Consider the following 20,071-nt stretch of genomic DNA (forward strand, 5'->3'; position numbering starts at 1 on the left):
GTGGCAGTGACGGAGTTTTAAATATTGAGCCCTCTTCATTTAAATTTTCAAAAAATTTTCGTAAAAATCTGAGATTTAAATTAAAAGTTTTTTTTAAGTCGTCATAATTCTATAAAAAAAAAATCAAACTACGTAATAAATACTTTTATTTAAGAAGTTGTTCGACAGCTTTTATTAATTTTGTTTTTGCGTTGATTTTTTTCAGGCGTCTTCAATTTTTTTTAAATTTTTAGTCTCATTCTGAGAGAATGAAAAAGTTTTGATCAAGAGTAAAAAAAAATTATTTAAAAATTTTTTAAGCACACAATTTTTTTTTAGTTTTATTTAATTTTATTTTTTAAATTTTTTTACACAATTTTTTTTATTTTATTTAATTTTTTTTTCTTCAATTTTTTTTAAATTTTTGAAAAAAATTCCTTATTTAATTTTGAAAAATATAAATTAAGGTCACAAATTTTAAAATCTTTATCATAAACGGTTTTTTTTTATTTTTTGATAATTTTTCAAGAAATTTTTGAAAAAAAAATGTTTTTTATAAATTTAATTTAATTTGATTTTTTTACGGCTAAATTATTTTTTAATCCCGATTTCGAAAAATCCGTCAAAAAGTCAAAATATAACTTGGATCAGCTTTAATAAAGCTTAATATATTTTTTTGCACTTTTGTCTGTTTTATCTCTCATTCGATGTCACTGACTTTTGATATTTGTGAATATTATATAGAATTTATTCTTTTTATAACTGAAATTATTTTGTTTGCTTTCGAAGTCATGATAAATTAGTTTGTATTTGAGAGCGTTCCATAAACCTCACGTTTGTTTGTTTTGGATTTCATCTCGATCCCTCACAACTTTCAAGTGTATTTTTCGACAAAAATTGAATTCTGGAACCTTTCAATCGAAAATTCGCTAAAAAACTGAACAAATTGTCACACAGTAGAAAAATTCGATTAATGAGAGTCAATATTTTGCGTTGAATCAGCTGAAAATAATTGAAGGTCACACGTCAAATTATCACTTTGCAAATTATTTGTAGAATCTTTGTTCAGAAAGCACCAAAGACTGATCGAGAAAGAACTCTAATGATAAATATTTGTTGTTTTTTGATGTAAATTGACTTGCATCATTCATAAAAATATTTTTTTTTTTGTGTGCTGTGTGAAAAAAAAAATACATTTAAAGTGATAACAAAACTGTGCGGGCTCGACTTTAGTGCGTAAAGATAGACAAGGTATGTAGGTAAATTGAGTTGCTGATAAATTTTTCGAGCAAATCTCATTGTTTTGGTGTTGATGAGGTATTTAACAATGATTTACAAAATCCGAGATAAGGTTCTTCTTATCTTAAAGACGTCTGCGTATGTAACCCAGTGGTTCCCATTTTTTTTTAAACCGGTATAATGGACTTTTTCTAATTTTTTTATTACAAAATTAAAAATTTCTATTTAAATAAATTAATTTTTTTTAAATTAAATAAATTATTTTTTTAAATTAAATTTATTTAATTTTTTTTTAATTTATTTAATTTTTTTATTTTTTTTAATTTTTATATTTAATTTAATTTTTTTCATAATTTTTTAAATTATTTAATTTATAATTATTTTATTTATGTATTAAATATAATTATTTTTTTTAAATTTTTAAATCAATTAATAATCAATAAAAAATTAATTTAATTTAAATTTAAAATTTGATTCTTACTTGACAAAAAAAGTTTTGAGCAAAAAAAATGTACCTACAAAAAATTATTCTTAAAATTTTTGAAAATTTTTAAAATTAATTTTTTTCAATTCCGGTTTAAAGTAACATGGTCTCCGAATTCCGAAACCCTATTTTAATCTAAAAATAAAACCTAGTCCTTCATTGTCTTTTCTGGACTTGTCGTGACAGTTCTTTATCAAATGTAGCCCTCTTAAGATCTCTTTTCTCAAAATTTTTTAAAAATATCTCAAAACCTCAAATAAAATGTCGACGAAAGAAACAAACATCGACATTGAGCAAAATGAAAAGCTTCTTGCCTTCAAAAAAGCCCGTCACGCTTCAATTTCTTCCAGAAGTGGCATGCTGATAAAACTGCAAAAGCCCAAAAAGCAAATCGTCCAACGATGCACGGCGCAAGTTGTTCGACGGATTTACATTCTCAGTTGGATCACGTCGTACAACACAAATTTCTTTTTTTCGGATCTCATTGCCGGTATCACACTCGGATTAACGATGATACCGCAAGCCATTGCCTATGCCACGTTAGCTGGTCTCTCGTCGGAATACGGATTATATGCGGCCTTCATTGGTTCCTTTACGTACGTCATTTTTGGCAGTGTCAAGCAAGTTTCTATCGGTCCCACGAGTCTCATGGCGTTATTGGTGCTGCCACTGACAACGGGAAAACCCATTGAATATGTTTTTGTGCTGGCGTTTATTGCTGGATGCATCGAATTGTTGCTCGGAATTTTCAAAATGGGTATGTTTTTTTAATTAAATGAAAACTCAGTGAAAATCAAAAATTAAAGTTGGCTAAAAAATAATTAAAATTAATTACTTTTTATTAATTAATTAAAAATTTAATTTTTTTTTTTTAAATTAAATTAAATTTAAAAAATTTAATTTTTTTTAAATACCCATCTGATTAATTTACTTCAACTTTGTAACTTTAACGTTGAAAGTAACGAAAAATTAAACGAAATAATTATAAAATATTTAAAAAGTTTTACTTTTTTGTTTTTGCTAAAATTCCTAAATCAAACTTTGAAAAATATAAATTTTGGTTAACAAAATATAAAAATTATTAAAAAATAAAAATTTTAAAATTAAAATAAAAATTAAATTTAAAAATTTATTAAAAAATAAATTTAAAAAAACATTAAAAACAGAGAAAAACAAATATTTTCGGGTAAAAACATTTTTCTACAAAATTGAAGAAAAAAAAATTAATTGAATAAATATTAAAATACAAAAGTTATTATAATAAAAAATAGGTATTAAAATTTAAAAATCGCAAAAATCATAATTTTTATAAATTTTTTATAAATTTTTACAATTTTTTTTGCTCCACTTCAAAATAGGAAATCGAAAAAAAAATTTAAATTTTATTAAAATAAACCTAATTTTAAAATATTTTTTTCAGGTTTCATTGTGGATTTAATCCCAATTCCCGTAACAAATGCCTTCACGAGCGCCACATCTCTCGTCATCATCGCATCTCAACTCAAAAATGTCACCGGCCTCAAAATAATGGGCACCAACTTCAGCACCTACATTTACGGCTTTTTCGAAAACATAACCGAGATCAAGCTCGGCGACTGCGTACTCGGATTGTGTTGTTGCACAGCCTTACTTTTATTGCGAGTAAGTAAACAAATCTTTTTATCTCGCATCATAAATTCTCATCTCATCATCTTTTGTTGATTTTTTTTTTTTGTTTAGAAATTACAAGACGTCCCCATTTCGAACGGAAATCCACACAAAGCGACAATCAAGAAAATTCTCTGGTACATCACGATATCACGAAATGCACTTGTGGTGGCAGTAACTTCGATTGTGGCTTACATTTGGAGTAACGGAGGTGCCGAAAGTCTCCCTTTTAAGCTCTCTGGCAAGGTGAAATCTGGAGTGCCCGATTTTGCGTTGCCATCCTTCTCAATTGAACGAAATGGAACTGTAACGAGTTTCATTGATATTTTGAGTGACTTTGGAATTGGGACAGTTTTTGTGCCGTTAGTGGCGATTTTAGCAAATGTTTCGATTGCCAAGGCTTTTTGTGAGTATTTTTTTTAATTTTTTTAAAATTTTAGAATTTTTTTAGAACCAAAAATGAGAAAAATTATCAAAAATACAAAAAAAAAAATATTTTCAACAAAAAATTTTTTTTGTGATTTTCAAACGATTTTTTCAAAGTTGAAAAAAAATCTAAAATAAAATTAAATTAATTAAAATAATTAAATTAAATCAATTAAAATGATTAAATTAAATTAATTAATATAATTAAATTAATAAAAAAAATATTTTTAGCTACCGGAAAAGTCGTCGATGCCTCACAGGAGATGATAGCATTGGGCCTTTGCAACATCCTCGGGTCTTTTGTCCAATCAATGCCTACTTGTGGCGCCTTTACGAGGTCCGCTGTGAGTGAAGCGAGCGGTGTCAAGACTCCCATGGCTGGAATTTACTCGGGAACGATGACCGTGTTGGCCTTAACTTTCTTAACTCCGTATTTTTATTTTATTCCGAGAGCGACATTGGGATCTGTACTTATTTGTGCCGTCTATTTCATGGTAAAAAATCAATTTTAATTAATTTTTTAATCAAATTTTAATTTAAAATTAATTTTTAGATCGACCAAAAACTTCCTCCGAAACTGTGGAAGGAAAACCGCAAAGATTTTTATGCATGGCTGTCCTGCTTTTTAGTTTGCATCGCATTTGGAGTCGAAATTGGACTTTTATTTGGAATATTTTTCAACATTTGCATGCTAATCTTACAGTGGATGCGTCCAAGAATTAAACCAACCCTTGAAACGGTAAGAATTTTATCAATTTTTTTAGGTAAAAATTTAAAATAATTAAAAAATAAATTTAAAATTTTAGTTTGAAGACATGAAATACGTAAAAATCAGTCCAACACTCGGAATTCTATATCCAGGCGTTGATTATCTCCGAGGTTTCATCAACAAAGTCGGCAATGAATACAGTTACGTCAACTATATTGTGATAGATTGCAGTAAAATTGTCTCTTTGGATTACACAGCCATCAAGGTATTTCTCTAAAATTAAAAAAAAAAACAAAAATTCATTAAAAATTATTTTTTAGGGCATCGAAAACATCGTTCTTGATGCAAAATCGCGCGATCAAGAAATAATTTTCTACAATTTGCCGTCCAATCTTCACGCGCAACTGGGCCAAGTGAAGAAAAACTCCTATTACTGCAGTGGATCGGAAGAACTCCAAAGATTACTGTTATCACACAAAAATGACGTTGCACGAAATTGCTCCGTAGACATCAGTGAGAGTAGCGGGAATAACAATAATCATAATAATGGCACTGCGTTGGCGGTTGTGACAAAAGAAGTAAATAAGGAAAAATGAAAAACAAGTTTTTTTTGTACAGTTTGAATTCGCAATAAAGTTAAAAATTAAGTCAATACCGGCATTTGCTGTTTGTAAACAAGATAATGCAACATTTTAACAGCGTTGAGTAAGTGAAGCATAACGTACGGCGCACTTCACTTTTACTTGCACTCAAACAGGTTTTGTACGATGCGACTTTTGTTACGTATGGGAGCCGCAGTTCATCTCAAAGTTAAAATTTCCATTTGAATTTTATAACAAAAATTATTAATAATTTTTTTTTCAATTAGAATTGATTTATTACATTAAATTAATTTTAAATTTAAACAAGAGTAAAAATTAATTTAACCTTTTAATTTATCTGATATTCGGAAGTAAAGCTTAAAAGATGGAAATCTGTTTTCCGCTTCTCAACAATTATGGATAATTTAAATATTTTTTCATACCTAATTTTATTGTTTTTTGACACACTTGATTTCCTGATCAAACATGTTTTATTATTACATAGAAAAAAATGTTAAATCATCATGCAATTGTATGTATCCATGTGCAATCAAAAATACAGTGTATTCCTAAAATTTTTTTATCGACATTTTTTTTCTTACATATTTTTATTTTTTTCAAGAATAAATTGACTTCAAACTCAGAGTTAAAATAAATTCTGACGAATAAATTAAATATTTTTTATAATTGTATTTTTTAATATTTTTGGTTTGTGTTTTTTTTATTTTTTACATGTATTTAAAAATTATTTTTTTTAAAGAAAGTTTTTTTTTATTGCAAGTTTAGATTATTTTTGTATTATTGTATTCAAAAAATGTCGAAAAATTTCTCGTTTTATTCAATTCACAATTTTCCAATTTTTATCTAAATTTTTTTCGACAAAATCAGAGAAAAAGGTTTTAAAAAAATTAATAAATTTATTTATTTGACTAAAAAGTCTTTTTTATTATTTTTTATTTAAAAATATTTATAAAACATTTTTTCTCTCATTTTCTATTTTTTTATTTTATTTTTGATAAATATTAATACTTTTGATTTTTGTTTAAAATTTATTTTAAAAAATTTGTTTTTTTATTTTTTAGTGTAAAAAACTTAGATAAATTTCTGAAAAAAATTATTTAAAAAAATGAGAAGTCAAAATTTCAGAAAAAACGCTAAAAATAATAAAATTCAAGAAAAAACGAAATGCGGTAAAAAAGTGGAAGAAAAATTGAATGAACTCATGGTACTTACTACTAATGCAACTTTCTACGTTAATATTAAAAACTATTTCCATTATATATCTAAGCTACATCTATTTACTGCAGTGAACAAGAAATTGCAAATAATTCGAAGAAATTTTCAACATTTAGTTATGTTTTAGCTTTTCACTCGGTCAGTAGTTTTTCTTCACTCTGAAATTAAGCGACGCACTTTTTACATAATTTATTACATAAAAAAAATTTCAAAAAGGATTTTTTTTAATTTAAAAAAAAATCATTTTTGGTGGAAAATCTAAAAAAAATTTTTGAAATAAATAAAAAAAAGCGGAAGTGAAAGTAAAATTGGATTACGCAACAATATTGCATAACATCTGCGAAAAAAATGAATTCTCAAACTTTTCTTCAAACGCAAAACGATCAAAAGCCACAAAATGTCTACATTGATCCAAATAACAACAATTCGAGCGGTTACATAAAGGATTTTTATAATGATGCGACAATTTTCGTTACCGGTGGCACAGGTATAAGAACTTTCTTTTTCAGGCTGCTCCAAATGGAGTTCAATAGTGAACTGTGTTTTTTTGTTGGATTTTGGTATTTTTTTGTTTTTCAAGATATTTTTAGAAATTTTTTTAAAAAGTTTAAATTTTTTTATAGTTTTTGTTTAAAAAATCGTAATTTAACATAAATTTTCTTATTTAAATTTTTTTTCAAAATTACCGAAATTATTTTTCAAATTTTTTGACAGTTAGGTATTTTTTGATGAATTTTTTTTCTTTAATTTTTAATATGTAATATTCTGAAATCTATTTTAAATTCGCAAATCTGAATAAAGATAATTAAAAAAAATTAATAAAAATATTTAACACTCAAAAATAGTTAAAAATTTTGTCATTTTGTATGAAAATAGCATTTCAAAAATTTGTTTTAATTTTGCCCCCCTTATTTTTTTCAAGAATTTTGCACTTTATTTTTGATTTTCATTTGAAACGGCCTTAAAATAAAAAAAATTATTAATTAATTAATTAATTTTTAATTAAATAAATCTTTTACTAAGTATTAGGAGTTTTATATGAACTTTTTTCTCTAAACATATTTCCATTAATTTAAAAATTTTCGACAGTTAGAAAAAATAATAACTTAATATGTAATTAAATTTATTTTAAATTGGCGAATTTGAATAAAAAGTATTCTTTAAATTAATCAAAATATTGATCGACGCCAAAGAATTGTTTAAAAAAATTTATTTTGTATGAAAAAAATATTTTTTTTAATTTGTACAAAAATAAATTTCTTACTTACTTTTTATCCAAAACACTTTTCATACAGGTTTTCTCGGAAAAGTTTTGATAGAAAAACTTTTACGGAGCTGCGACGGTTTGCGTTCCATCATAATTTTACTGCGTCCCAAACGAGGACTTTCGTGCGAGCAACGTTTCTCGGAATTCCTCAAACATCCCGTTTTCGATCGAATTCGCAAAAAGACCCCCGAGCGTTTGTCGAAAGTCGAATATATTTTTGGCGACATAAATTTACCGCAGGTCGGTTTGGGTGACCAAGACATTCAGCGACTTACGGAAGAAGTAAATATCGTTTTTCACGTGGCAGCAACTGTGCGATTTAATGAATCACTCCAAGATGCTGCCAATTTGAACACGTTGGGTACGAAACGCATCATGGAATTGTGCGCAAAAATGACTTGTTTGAAGAGTATCGTGCACGTGTCAACAGCTTACAGCAATCCATTGCGGAAAAATGTGGGAGAATTGGTTTATCCGCCGCATTGTCCTGTGAACGAGGAAGTTTTCTTGAAATGTATCAACGTGTTGCCAGGCGAGGTGTTCAATATGATGACCGATAAATTTCAAGGGGAACATCCAAACACTTATACGTTGACGAAGAGCATGGCGGAACAAATTGTCGCTGGATTTGGCCAAACGTTGCCAATTTGCATCGTGCGACCATCAATTGTGACGTCAGCGTATGAGGAACCGTATCCCGGATGGATTGATAATGTCTATGGAATTACAGGTAAATAAAAGATTTTGAGTAAAAATTTAATTTTAAATAATTTTTTGATAGGAATCGTTATGGAAATCGGTCGTGGAACCATTACAAGTGTCATGGGTGAAAAAAAGTTTATTGTTGATTTAATTCCTGTGGATATGGTTGTCAACACCATGATTACCGCTGCTTGGAATAACGCCAATTTTGGGTAATTACATTTTTTTTAACTATTAAATACTCATTTTTGATCAGTTATGGAAATAATAATATTGAAAAATTATTTAGCAAAATTTGAACTATTTGACAAAAAAAATATATTTTTTTTTATTTTTAATGCTAATCTTCTTTGTTAAATATTAATATGTATATTTTAATTTAAATTTAGGTATAAATTTTAATTAAAAAATTTAAATTTATTTTCAAATATAATTTTAAAAATTTTTTTAATTTTTTATTTATTATTTAGGCCGTTCCAAATTTTTTCCGATGTTTTTGTCCCAAAAATTTTTTTTAAAATGGGGGGGGCAAAATAAAAAAAAAAGTTTTGAAATACTGTTTCATACAAAATGACAAAATTTTAACAAATTTTTGATCATTTTAGATGATTTTAAGATATCTATATTGAGAAATTGATTACAAAGTATTTCAAGTTAAAAATTTTTTTTTTAAAATTCATAAAAATTTTAAGTAAATTTTGAAAAATAATTTTTTTGAAAATATTTTTAAAGAAGAAAATTTATGTTAAATTTCGTTTTTCAATACAAAAATTCTTTAAGGCAAGTACAATTCCAAAAAATGTTTCACATTATTTTGGACTTCAAAAAGTAAGGAGGTGGGAGTAATGAATAATGATAATGGAAAACAATGATTTTAATGATTTTTCCATCTTTTTCATTATTTTTAAAGAGTTTTAATATTCAATTGTGTACTTTAAAGACATATTGAATCTTTTATTTTAACATTTAAACAATTTTCGAAACAAAAAAAATTTTTTAAATTTTAAAAAAATTTTTAACGACTTTTTTGAAATTTAAAATTTTTTGGCAAATTCCAAATTATAATTTTTTTTTTTTTCTGTGAAAATTAGTCTAATCCTTTAAAAAATTGCAAAATATAACAAAATTTATAGATTTCAACGAATTTTTGATGATTTTTTGTCATTTTTCGTATGTTTTGAAGGTAAAAATATTTCAAAACCATTATCATTATTCCATTATTCCCTCCTTGGATTTTCGGAAAAAGTTAGGTGGGTGGACATCTGAAACATTTTTTGAAATTGCATTTGCCTAAATTTGAAAATATTTTAAAATTTTTTTGAAAATTCCTTGAAAAAATATGGAAAAAGACCAAAAATATGGTAAATTTTGATGAAATTTTTAACCTTTTTTTGCCCCATTGGATTTTCGGCTTTTAAAATGGGGCAGGGGACAAAAACATAGAAAAAAAATTTGGAGCGGCCTTAATTAAATTTTTTAATTAAAAAAAAATTTTTTTTTTTTAATAAAATTTTAATCAAATAATTTTTTTTTTTTAAATTTTAAAGAAATATTTTTTATTTATTTTAAATTTTATCAATATTAATTAATTTTTTTTTTATTTTTAAATATTTTCAGTGCAAAGTCCGTTCGTGTCTACAACTGCACTTCTGGCCAAATAAATCCAATAACCTGGCAAGACTTTGGTATCTTGCTTCAGAAATATTGGCGAAAACATCCCACAAAGTACGCGATGCTCTACCCGAGTTTCAATTATCGCACAAATTATCCCGTTCACAAGATCATCGAGACTTTTCTGCACATCCTTCCGGCCTACGTGTTTGATATAATTCTCCGTTTGCAGGGCAAGAAACCGATTATGATGAAAATTGCCCGAAAATTCCAAAAGGCCGGCGAAACAGGCACTTTTTTCGCCACGCACGAATTCATCTTTGAAAATACGAATTTGCGACAACTCGTTAGCGAAGTGAAAACCATGATTGACGGAAACGAATTTTATTGCGACATGAGTCATCTGGATTGGGAGAGTTACTTGGAGAACTACATGTTGGGAATTCGGCAATACGTTTTGAAGGATGGACTTGAGTCACTTCCGAGTGCACGGAAGAAGCTAACAAAGTTGTTGTGGATGAAGAGAATATTGCAAATTGGATTTTTGTTCTTTTTGTATCAATTTATGACGCAAAATGTTAGCTTTTTATACAATTAATGCCATTTTATTGTTTTGACTAGAATATTTTTTTAGAGAGATAAGAAGGAGTGTTGGTTTGTATTTTTTCCCAATAGACTAAGAAAATTTATTGAAAAGGAAAATAAATAAAAAATACTGGTTAACGGACCTTAATTTAAACGTTTTTTTGATGACCAAAGATTTTTTTTAGCAAGAACTGGATTTGTTTTATTGAGAGAATACACGTAGCTGCAGCACGTCAACCATGTTAGTTACAAGAGAACAAAAACGAAAACGAGTTGCAGTTAAGTCATTCATTGGTCATTGACCTAAATAAAAAATTTGGACGTTCTCTCATTCTATGGAAAATTTCCAAAACTCATTATTTTGGCAAAATTATATGAATGGTCTTAAGGTAGGTCATTGATATACAGAAAGTACTAAATTTAAGTATTTTTTTATTACTACTTACTAAGGCCGTTCCAAATGAATAATTTTGTCCAAATTTTTAAAACAAACTGGCAAAATAAAAATAATAATTGAATATTGTAGTATATGTTCCATATACCTACTACTTTGTTTTTGGTGCATAAAAAAGGCCCATTTTGTGATACCCTATCGAGAAAACGTCGAAAAATTGTCAGAATCAAAGGCGGTAAGGTGTTAAACGACAGTAAACTTTCCAAAAAATTCGAATTCAGGCATAAAATTTCCCAGCTTGAACAAAAAAATCTCGAGCCCAAAAGTTGGGAAAAATGGCAAAAAAACGACATTTTTTGGGCAAAAAAAACCAAAAAAAGTCGAGAAAAGAGTATTCTTATTTTCATAGCCGAGAATTTTTTCGAAAATTTTTTTTTTCAAAATTTTCGTTTTTTTATATAGTTTTTTTAAAAAAAAATTTTTTTCATAAATTTTTTTTAAATTTTTTTTTTTTTAATTTTTTCATAATTTTTTTTTAATTTTTTTTTTCAAAAAATTGTTAATACATCGACTTTTTGAAAATTTCTGTAATTAAAAAAAAAATTAATTTCAAACTTCTAAATATAAAATTACTAATTACAAAAATTTATAGAAATCGAAATTTAAAATTGGACAAATCGGAAACAAACTTTTGCATGTTATTTGGAACGCCCTTATAAAGTTTTTTTTTTTATCTCATCTTGTAATAAAATATTTATACAATGTAAAAAAACATTATCTCCCTGTTCCTGCCAAAATTTATTTCATTTGGTTGTTAACGTTAACTGGAACAACATCATGAACTTACCTCTTCCAAAAATTTGTGAATCCTATCGTGGAAAAAGTATCTTTATCACAGGTAAATATGTATAAGATAAATTAAGAAAATTAGATAATTTTAATTATTTTTAGGTAGCACTGGATTCCTTGGAAAAGTTTTGCTGGAAAAACTTCTCTTTTCCTGTCCAGACATTAAGAAAATTTACATTTTAATTCGGGAAAAACGAGGATTAAGCTCAAAAGAACGTTTCGATAAATTTATATCGCATGAAATTTTTCATCGGATCCGTCAAAAAAATCCAAGTATTTTGGAAAAACTTTATCTCGTGGAAGGTGATTGCATATCAGACAAACTTGGGATTAAAGAAGATGATCGACAACTCTTGATCAGTTCCGTTAATATAATTTTTCACGTTGTGGCACAAGTTAAATTCAATCAACCCGTTCAAAGTGCTGTCGACTTCAATGTTAACGGAACTCTTCGAATTTTGAATTTGACAATGGAAATGATGCATTTGGAGCATTTTGTTTACATTTCAACTGCTATGGTGAATCCTTGGAAACGTCAGGTACCAGAAAAGGTTGAACCTTTTTCACTCACTGGCTGGATTCCAAATGAAATTTTAAAATTAACCGAATCTCAAACTAAAATTTTGAATGACCGCGTTGGTGATTGTGGAATTTATCCGAATACTTATACCCTGTCGAAGCATATGGCGGAGCATTTGGTTGTTTATTTTTCTAAAAAGCTGGAAAAAGCTCATACAATTATCGTACGACCTTCGATAGTGACAGCAGCTGCGTTTGAGCCTTTAATTGGATGGACTGATAGTTTTAATGGTCCGGGAACTGTGATGGTAGAAGCGGCCAGAGGAACACTTAAAAGTGTAATTGGTGACGGAAATAAAGTAGCGGATATGATTCCAGTCGATTTAGTGGCAAATACAATAATTGCAAGTGTATGGCATCAAACAATTGAGTGAGAAAGTTTAATTTTTTAAATATTTTTTGCAACCCATGAACTTTGAATTATTTCAGAGGCAAAAAAGGCACATTAACCGTCTATAATTGTACTTCAGGTGGTTTAAATCCGATAACGTGGAGAACAGCAGGATCACTAATAACAAAATATACAAGAAAATATCCAACAAACCATATTTTGTCGTATCCTGATATGAAATTCAGACCGAAAAATATTATACATCGAGTCATTGTTCTTTTTCTCCACTTTCTTCCTGCCCTTGCAATTGATTTTGGACTAAGAATGTCAAACAAGAAGCAACAAATGTTTAAAATCGCAAAAATAGTTGATGCCGCTATTGAAGCTAATGGTTATTTTACCATGAAAGAATGGAGTTTCGAAATTAAAAATTTCCAATCGCTTTCTGCGCTACTAGAGAAGAGCGAGAGTCAGTACGAATTTAACTGCGATGTGAAAAGTTTTAATTGGGATATTTATATTGGAAGCAATGTGCTTGGAAATCGAAAATATTTGTTAAAAGATCCTATGACAACTATGAATTCAGCTAAACGCAAGCTTTGGATGCTATTTTTACTTCGTACTTGTGCTCAAATGGTGTTTGTTTATTTTTTATTGCGCTTATTACAAAGCTTGTATGTTCTGCATTAATTTATATGGGCATAAATAAAAGGCTTTTTCATTAGAATTTGTCTTTTGACCAAGTATTTCCTTCTTCGAACCATGAATTCAATTTACAACAGTACCCATCGCTTGTCTCAATTCCCAATTTTCTTTTAAATGATTCTCAGCTTTTTTAATGTATATCCTTATTGATTTGCTCCGTAGATAACAATTCGTCTGACAATCATTTTTAATTTTGTTTTTCAAAAACTCATTGAATTTACATCAATACATTCAAAGTTCATTAATCATTCTATATTTGCGAAATATAGCTAATGCATAGCCTACTTCTTCACCCCCACTCAATTTAGTAATTCGTTTCTAAATTGCAAAAACTTGACCTTTTTCAATGGTTTGATCCTTCACGAGAAAAAATTGGGAAGCCATTTCCAAATCGATCATATGTATAATTTTTCCTTCTTTTTTTTGTTGAAACTTTGGAGACACTTGAAACGCCTTCCACCGGAAATACTCCCCCACTCGTTTCAAGCTCTAACATGTTTCTTTCTTTGACTTTCCTATAACCACTTCCAAATACTTCCAATTGATAAAAATCATCCTGAAAATATGCATTTGCCAGTATGTACGTTCTTATCCTTTATTATAACTGCACGGTCTTTTTTAAACAATACTTCAAATCCAGTAGTCGTTAACGTCTTCACAGATAGCAAATTGTACCTCAAATTTTGTACAAAGAGAACGTCAGTAAACTTGAAAGTGATTCTATCTTCACTGTGACAATTTAATACTGCTTCTTTTGTTGCCCATTAATTTCAATCGGAATAGGTAAGTCTTCGATCGATTGACAAAATGATATGTCTTGTGATATGACACATGTGAAAACTTGCACTACTGTCTAAATTCAAAATTATGAATTTTTTATTTTCTTTTTTCGAGGCCAGCGGGGTTTCTTCTTTTTTCTTAGTCGCCATCATCACAACTTCACTTGAAAAATTTGCGGTTCTTTCCAATTTTGGACATTTGCTACTACTCCTAGTATATCTTGAGCATCCAGAAAATCCAATTTAATTCCACTGGACCTATAACCTGTTGTTGTATTACTGATGTTTATTAAATAACACATAATTTAAACATCATTACATTTAAAGATTATGAATCATTCTATATTTGCGAAATATAGCTAATGCATAGCCTTGTTCTTCATACATCTATTCATAACAAAGCTTATTCTTTTTTTAAATCTTCTCCAAAATTTCTTAACTAGCTGATTTGGTTGAGAATTGGTTTTTAAGACAAAAAAAAAACAAAATTTGCATAAGAATCAAGTGACATATAAAAAAAGTTTTTGTACATTTACTTTATGTAATTTTTTCACAAATTGTTGGTACATACCTTTAAAAAACTTATTCTACTGAAAACTTTAAAAACAGTCATTTCGATAAAAATTCAGTTCGGATAAACTTCAGTCAGGGTGTTACAATTGTCAAAATTGTTTTGAATTCCTTTCTTAATAATAAATTTGAAAATTCCTAAGAGGGAATCGAGTATCTAAAAAGCAATAAATTTTGCAAATTTTTGTATGTTTTAAAAAAAATTTAATTAAAAAATATAAAATAAGAACTTAAAATTATACAAAAAACGAAGTAAATTTGCTTTAATAAGACAAACCCTATTATACTTTAGATGAATATTCAAATTTTTAGGAAATTATTGAAAAAGTTGATGATACATTAACATGATTTTGCTATCATTTAAAATGCCAAAATGACACTTGCACCTTGAGTAATAATTGTTATTAAACATGAAAAGATATAAGCTTAAAACTTTGATATAAAAGCTCTTATATTAATATTTTAAATATAGTGTTGAAATATAAGTCTTATCAACACCTTTAATAACTCAATAAATGTTCCTTATCAAAAGTTCCTTAGCTAATTTTTTTCTTGTATAATACTCACCGGCGTAGCAAATTTGATTTTGCAACTGCTCGATACACGATATAAAATGTTCTGAAAATTTCAAGTCCAAAACTTTTTAAAAATTGTATCGCCCTAAATAACATTATCTCTCTGCTCCGGTTAAAATTTATTCATTTGGTTGTTAACCTTAGCTAGAACAACACCATGAATCCGCCTCTTCCAAAAGTTTTTGAATCCTATCACGGAAAAAGCATTTTTATCACAGGTAAATATGTATAAGATAAATTAAGAAAATTAGATAATTTTAATTATTTTTAGGTAGCACTGGATTCCTTGGAAAAGTTTTGTTGGAAAAACTTCTCTTTTCCTGTCCAGACATTAAGAAAATTTACATTTTAATTCGGGAAAAACGAGGATTAAGCTCAAAAGAACGTTTCGATAAATTTATATCGCATGAAATTTTTCATCGGATCCGTCAAAAAAATCCAAGTATTTTGGAAAAACTTTATCTCGTGGAAGGTGATTGCTTATCAGACAAACTTGGGATTAAAGAAGACGATCGACAACTCTTGATCAGTTCCGTTAATATAATTTTTCATGTTGTGGCACAAGTTAAATTCAATCAACCCATACAAAGTGCTGTCGACTTCAATGTTAATGGAAGTCTTCGAATTTTGAATTTGGCAATGGAAATGACGCATTTGGAGCATTTCGTTTACATTTCAACTGCTTATGTGAACCCTTGGAAGCATCAAGTACCAGAAAAAGTTGAACCTTTTTCACTTACCGGTTGGAGTCCAAATGAAATTTTAATACTGTCAGAATCTCAAACTAAAATTTTGAATGGCCGAGTTAGTAATGGTGGAATTTATCCAAACACGTATACCCTGACGAAGCATATGGCGGAGCATTTGGTCGTTTATTTTTCTAAAAAGCTGAAAAAATCTCACACAACTATCGTACGACCTTCGATAGTGACAGCAGCTGCTTATGAACCGTTCATTGGATGGACCGATAGCTTTAATGGTCCGGCGGCAATAATGGTAGAAACAGCTAGAGGTACAATTAAGAGTGTAATTGGTGACGGAAATAAAGTAGCGGATGTCATTCCGGTCGATTTAGTGGCAAATACAATAATTGCAAGTGTGTGGCATCAAACAATTGAGTGAGAAAATGTTTTTTTTTAAATTTTGAACTTTGAACTTGAACTTTGTAATAATTACAGAGGCGAAAAAGGTACATTAACCGTCTATAATTGCACTTCAGGTGCATCAAATCCGATAACACAAAAAGAAGTAGCATCACTAACTGTAAAATATACAAGAAAATATCCAACAAATCATATTTTATCGTATCCTGCTCTCACATTCAGACCGAAAAATATCGTACATCGATTCGTTGTACTTTTTCTCCACTTTTTTCCTGCTCTTGCGATCGACTTTGGTCTAACAATGTTGAAAAAGAAGCAAAAAATGTTTAAAATCGCAAAAATAGTTGATGCCGCTATTGAAGCAAATTCCTATTTCTGCTCAAATGAATGGAATTTCGAAAATAATAATTATCAATCACTCATTGCTTTATTAGAAACGAGCGAGAGTCGGCACGAATTTGACTGTGATGTGAGAAGCCTTGATTGGGATATTTACTTCAGAGGTCACATGCTTGGAAACCGAAAATATTTGTTGAAAGATCCAATGACAACTATGAATTCAGCTAAATGCAAGCTTTGGATGCTATTTTTACTTCGTACTTGGATTCAAATGCTGTTTGTTTATTTTTTATGGCGCTTATTACAAAGCTTGTATGTTTTGCGTTAATTCATCAAGGTTTGAATAAAAAAAATTCATGAGAATTAGCATGCCCTTTTTCTTAGTACGACATTTTTTTAGTTCTCTGATTGCATCAATGATTCTAAGCATTTTTTAAAATCTGCATATCCTCCTTAATTTTAAACAATTGGTAACAATTGGTTGGATAATCATTTTACATAGCAAGATTTTTGTATTTTGCGACCTTAATTTCAATTGAGTACACTGTTTCTTATTGTTTTTACTTCATGCCATTTCAGGAGTAAAAGCCTTTACAAAACGAATTTACAATTATTGGTTCAAAATTTTTGACCTAATTTCTAATATCTGACGCCTTCCGATTAAGGTTTTTACTCTCAAGAAACTTATTTGTATTAGCCTTCTGATAGCAGTTTTAAAGTTGTCAAGTTTTAACCAACTTTTGAAGGATTTCAAAGCCAAAAGTGAATGAATATTCATTCTAAAGATGAATTATATTGAATGATGATGATTATATAATGACCCACCTAAGCACACAAAAAAGGGAGTTTCTGTGGGTTTTCTTTCTTCCTAACCTGTTCCATATTCTTCTTTAACCGTGCTGACACTCTTTAAGAAGGAAAAGATTTCTTTAAGTGAGAAATCTCTAAATTCTTCAGGATCTATAATGCCCTTCTCACTACCTAAAAGCAACATTTTTTGTGTTCCAATCACCATCACCCTTCTAAGGCGTCAACCATTTACTACGTTGATCCATTTACCGCCCTTTAAATTTCCGACGCCTAAACATTTAGGCATACTCCACCTAAGGCTAAATACAGCGTTCTTTTATTCTTGAATCACTTCGCTGGAAAAAATGAATTAATTAAAAATGATATAAGATATCAGTAATAATAATTTTATTAGGTTAGTTAGATGGGAGCAATTACCTGTTACCACACTCTTTTTTTTAGATTACTTAATTCGTTTAAAAATGAAGATTCTTTTAAATTACATAAAAAATTTAACTTTATTTTGTAATAATCGACACAATGCAGAGATAACAATTAAAAATAAATTAACGTATATTACATGGAATAAAAACTCCATTTAAATATTTTATTACAGCACTCTTCCCGCTTTTGAATTTGATGATTAACAGACCAGGATTTTAATTGTTACTGAATTAATTAAATAGCTAATATTTATTATAGAAAAGTGATTTTTCATTACAACTTGTAATTAATTTTAAAAAATTTCTAGAAATGACCAAAAGTAGTTAAAATCACGACCATTTAGGCTGATACAACTATCAAAAAGTTTTGGGTTTCCTTCCCCTTATTTTTTGAAAAAAAAACTCAGGAGAGATATCTAGTTTTGAGTATCTCAAAAGTAGAGAATATTCAAAATTTAATACTTTTTGACCTAAATTCTTTTGAAAAATATGAAAATTTCGGTTAAAACCAGTTGAAGATTCGATATTTCAGCCCCTGGAAAAAAGTATCTATTTTTATTAACCCTACGGTTATTTAACCCTACAAAGTAATTTATCATTTGATCGAAAAAAATATTTATTGGTCAGTAACAAAATATAGAATAATATCTTGATCAGTAATTTGTATACCTAAATGATTATATAAAATTATGGGGTAATCTTCATATAATTTAAATAAATTTTGAAAAGTAGATTAAAAGCATTAAGATGTGTAAAAAATTATATAACTATTACAAAATTATATAAAAATAAGATTTTTACTTCGTTCTCATTAAAATTTATTTCACTTGGTTGTTAACCTTAGCTAGAACAACACCATGAATCCACCACTTCCGAAAATTTGTGAATCCTATCGCGGAAAAAGTGTCTTTATCACAGGTAAAAATAAAAAAAATTGAGAAAATTAAATAATTTTCATTTTTTTCTAGGCAGTACAGGATTTCTTGGAAAAGTTTTGTTGGAAAAACTTCTCTTTTCCTGTCCAGACATTAAGAAAATTTACATTTTAATTCGGGAAAAACGAGGATTAAGCTCAAAAGAACGTTTCGATAAATTTATATCGCATGAAATTTTTCATCGGATCCGTCAAAAAAATCCAAGTATTTTGGAAAAACTTTATCTCGTGGAAGGTGATTGCTTATCAGACAAACTTGGGATTAAAGAAGACGATCGACAGCTTTTAATCAGCTCTGTAAATGTAATTTTTCACGTTGTGGCACAAGTTAAATTTAATCAACCCGTTCAAAGTGCTGTCGACTTCAATGTTAATGGAACTCTTCGAATTTTGAATTTGGCAATGGAAATGTCGAATTTGGAGCATTTGGTATACATTTCAACTGCGTATGTGAACCCTTGGAAGCCTCAAGTACCAGAAAAAGTTGAACCTTTTTCACTCATTGGCTGGATTCCAAATGAAATATTAAAATTGTCAGAATTTCAAATTAAAGTGTTGAATGACCAAGTTGGTAATGGTGGAATTTATCCAAACACATATACCCTGACGAAGCATATGGCGGAGCATTTGGTCGTTTATTTTAGTAAAAAGCTGGAAAAAGCTCACACAATTATCGTACGACCTTCGATAGTGACAGCAGCTGCGTATGAGCCTTTCGTTGGATGGACTGATACTTTTAATGGTCCAGCAGCAATAATGGTCGAAACAGCTAGAGGCACACTTAAAAGTGTAATTGGTGACGGAAATAAAGTAGCGGATATCATTCCGGTCGATTTAGTGGCAAATATGATAATTGCAAGTGTTTGGCATCAAACAATTGAGTGAGAAAATTTTATTTTAAAATAATTTTTTACCAACCTTGAACTTTGTAATAATTTCAGAGGCGAAAAAGGTACATTAACCGTCTATAATTGCACTTCAGGTGCATCAAATCCGATAAAATGGGGTAAAACCGTTACAAAAATCGTAAAATATGCAAGAAAATATCCAACAAATCATATTTTGTCGTATCCGGGATTAACAATGAGGCCAAAAAATATTATTCATCGATTGATTGTCCTTTTGTTCCACTTCATTCCGGCTCTCATGATTGATTTTGGTTTTAAAATCTTAAAAAAGAAGCCAAGAATGTTTAAAATCGCGAAAATTGTTGAT

At 28.6% G+C, this 20,071-nt stretch overlaps 5 protein-coding genes across 6 annotated transcripts; all 5 read left to right on the forward strand.

The window, feature by feature from the left end:
* The first annotated feature begins 1,110 nt into the window (after positions 1-1,110).
* On the forward strand, positions 1,111-5,109 carry LOC134833604 (sodium-independent sulfate anion transporter). 2 transcript variants are annotated; one of them, XM_063847977.1, is made up of 8 exons: positions 1,111-1,230; positions 2,053-2,459; positions 3,123-3,343; positions 3,422-3,755; positions 4,007-4,269; positions 4,329-4,514; positions 4,582-4,749; positions 4,805-5,109. In XM_063847977.1, exons 2-8 carry the CDS (start codon positions 2,060-2,062, stop codon positions 5,078-5,080), a joined length of 1,848 nt encoding a protein of 615 aa, XP_063704047.1. In that variant the 5' UTR covers positions 1,111-1,230; positions 2,053-2,059; the 3' UTR covers positions 5,081-5,109. The 2 variants fall into 2 exon arrangements, with proteins under 2 accessions (XP_063704047.1, XP_063704045.1); XM_063847975.1 differs by lacking the exon at positions 1,111-1,230 and having other exon boundaries at positions 1,946-2,459.
* Positions 5,110-6,649: 1,540 nt separating this feature from the next.
* On the forward strand, positions 6,650-10,479 carry LOC134835277 (putative fatty acyl-CoA reductase CG5065). Its single transcript, XM_063850148.1, has 4 exons — positions 6,650-6,788; positions 7,597-8,298; positions 8,350-8,482; positions 9,888-10,479. Exons 1-4 carry the CDS (start codon positions 6,650-6,652, stop codon positions 10,477-10,479), a joined length of 1,566 nt encoding a protein of 521 aa, XP_063706218.1.
* Positions 10,480-11,697: 1,218 nt separating this feature from the next.
* On the forward strand, positions 11,698-13,309 carry LOC134835278 (putative fatty acyl-CoA reductase CG5065). The gene is made up of 3 exons (XM_063850149.1): positions 11,698-11,758; positions 11,812-12,658; positions 12,718-13,309. Exons 1-3 carry the CDS (start codon positions 11,698-11,700, stop codon positions 13,307-13,309), a joined length of 1,500 nt encoding a protein of 499 aa, XP_063706219.1.
* A 2,096-nt stretch (positions 13,310-15,405) lies between these two features.
* Positions 15,406-16,370, forward strand: LOC134835279 (fatty acyl-CoA reductase 1-like). The gene is made up of 2 exons (XM_063850150.1): positions 15,406-15,466; positions 15,520-16,370. Exons 1-2 carry the CDS (start codon positions 15,406-15,408, stop codon positions 16,368-16,370), a joined length of 912 nt encoding a protein of 303 aa, XP_063706220.1.
* Positions 16,371-18,779: 2,409 nt separating this feature from the next.
* LOC134835280 (putative fatty acyl-CoA reductase CG5065) lies at positions 18,780-19,741 on the forward strand. The gene is made up of 2 exons (XM_063850152.1): positions 18,780-18,840; positions 18,891-19,741. The coding sequence occupies exons 1-2, from the start codon at positions 18,780-18,782 to the stop codon at positions 19,739-19,741; spliced, it is 912 nt and encodes a 303-aa protein (XP_063706222.1).
* The last annotated feature ends 330 nt before the right edge of the window (positions 19,742-20,071 follow it).

This window comes from Culicoides brevitarsis, chromosome 3 (genome assembly GCF_036172545.1).
Source record: "Culicoides brevitarsis isolate CSIRO-B50_1 chromosome 3, AGI_CSIRO_Cbre_v1, whole genome shotgun sequence".
Taxonomy (NCBI): Eukaryota; Metazoa; Arthropoda; class Insecta; order Diptera; family Ceratopogonidae; genus Culicoides; species Culicoides brevitarsis.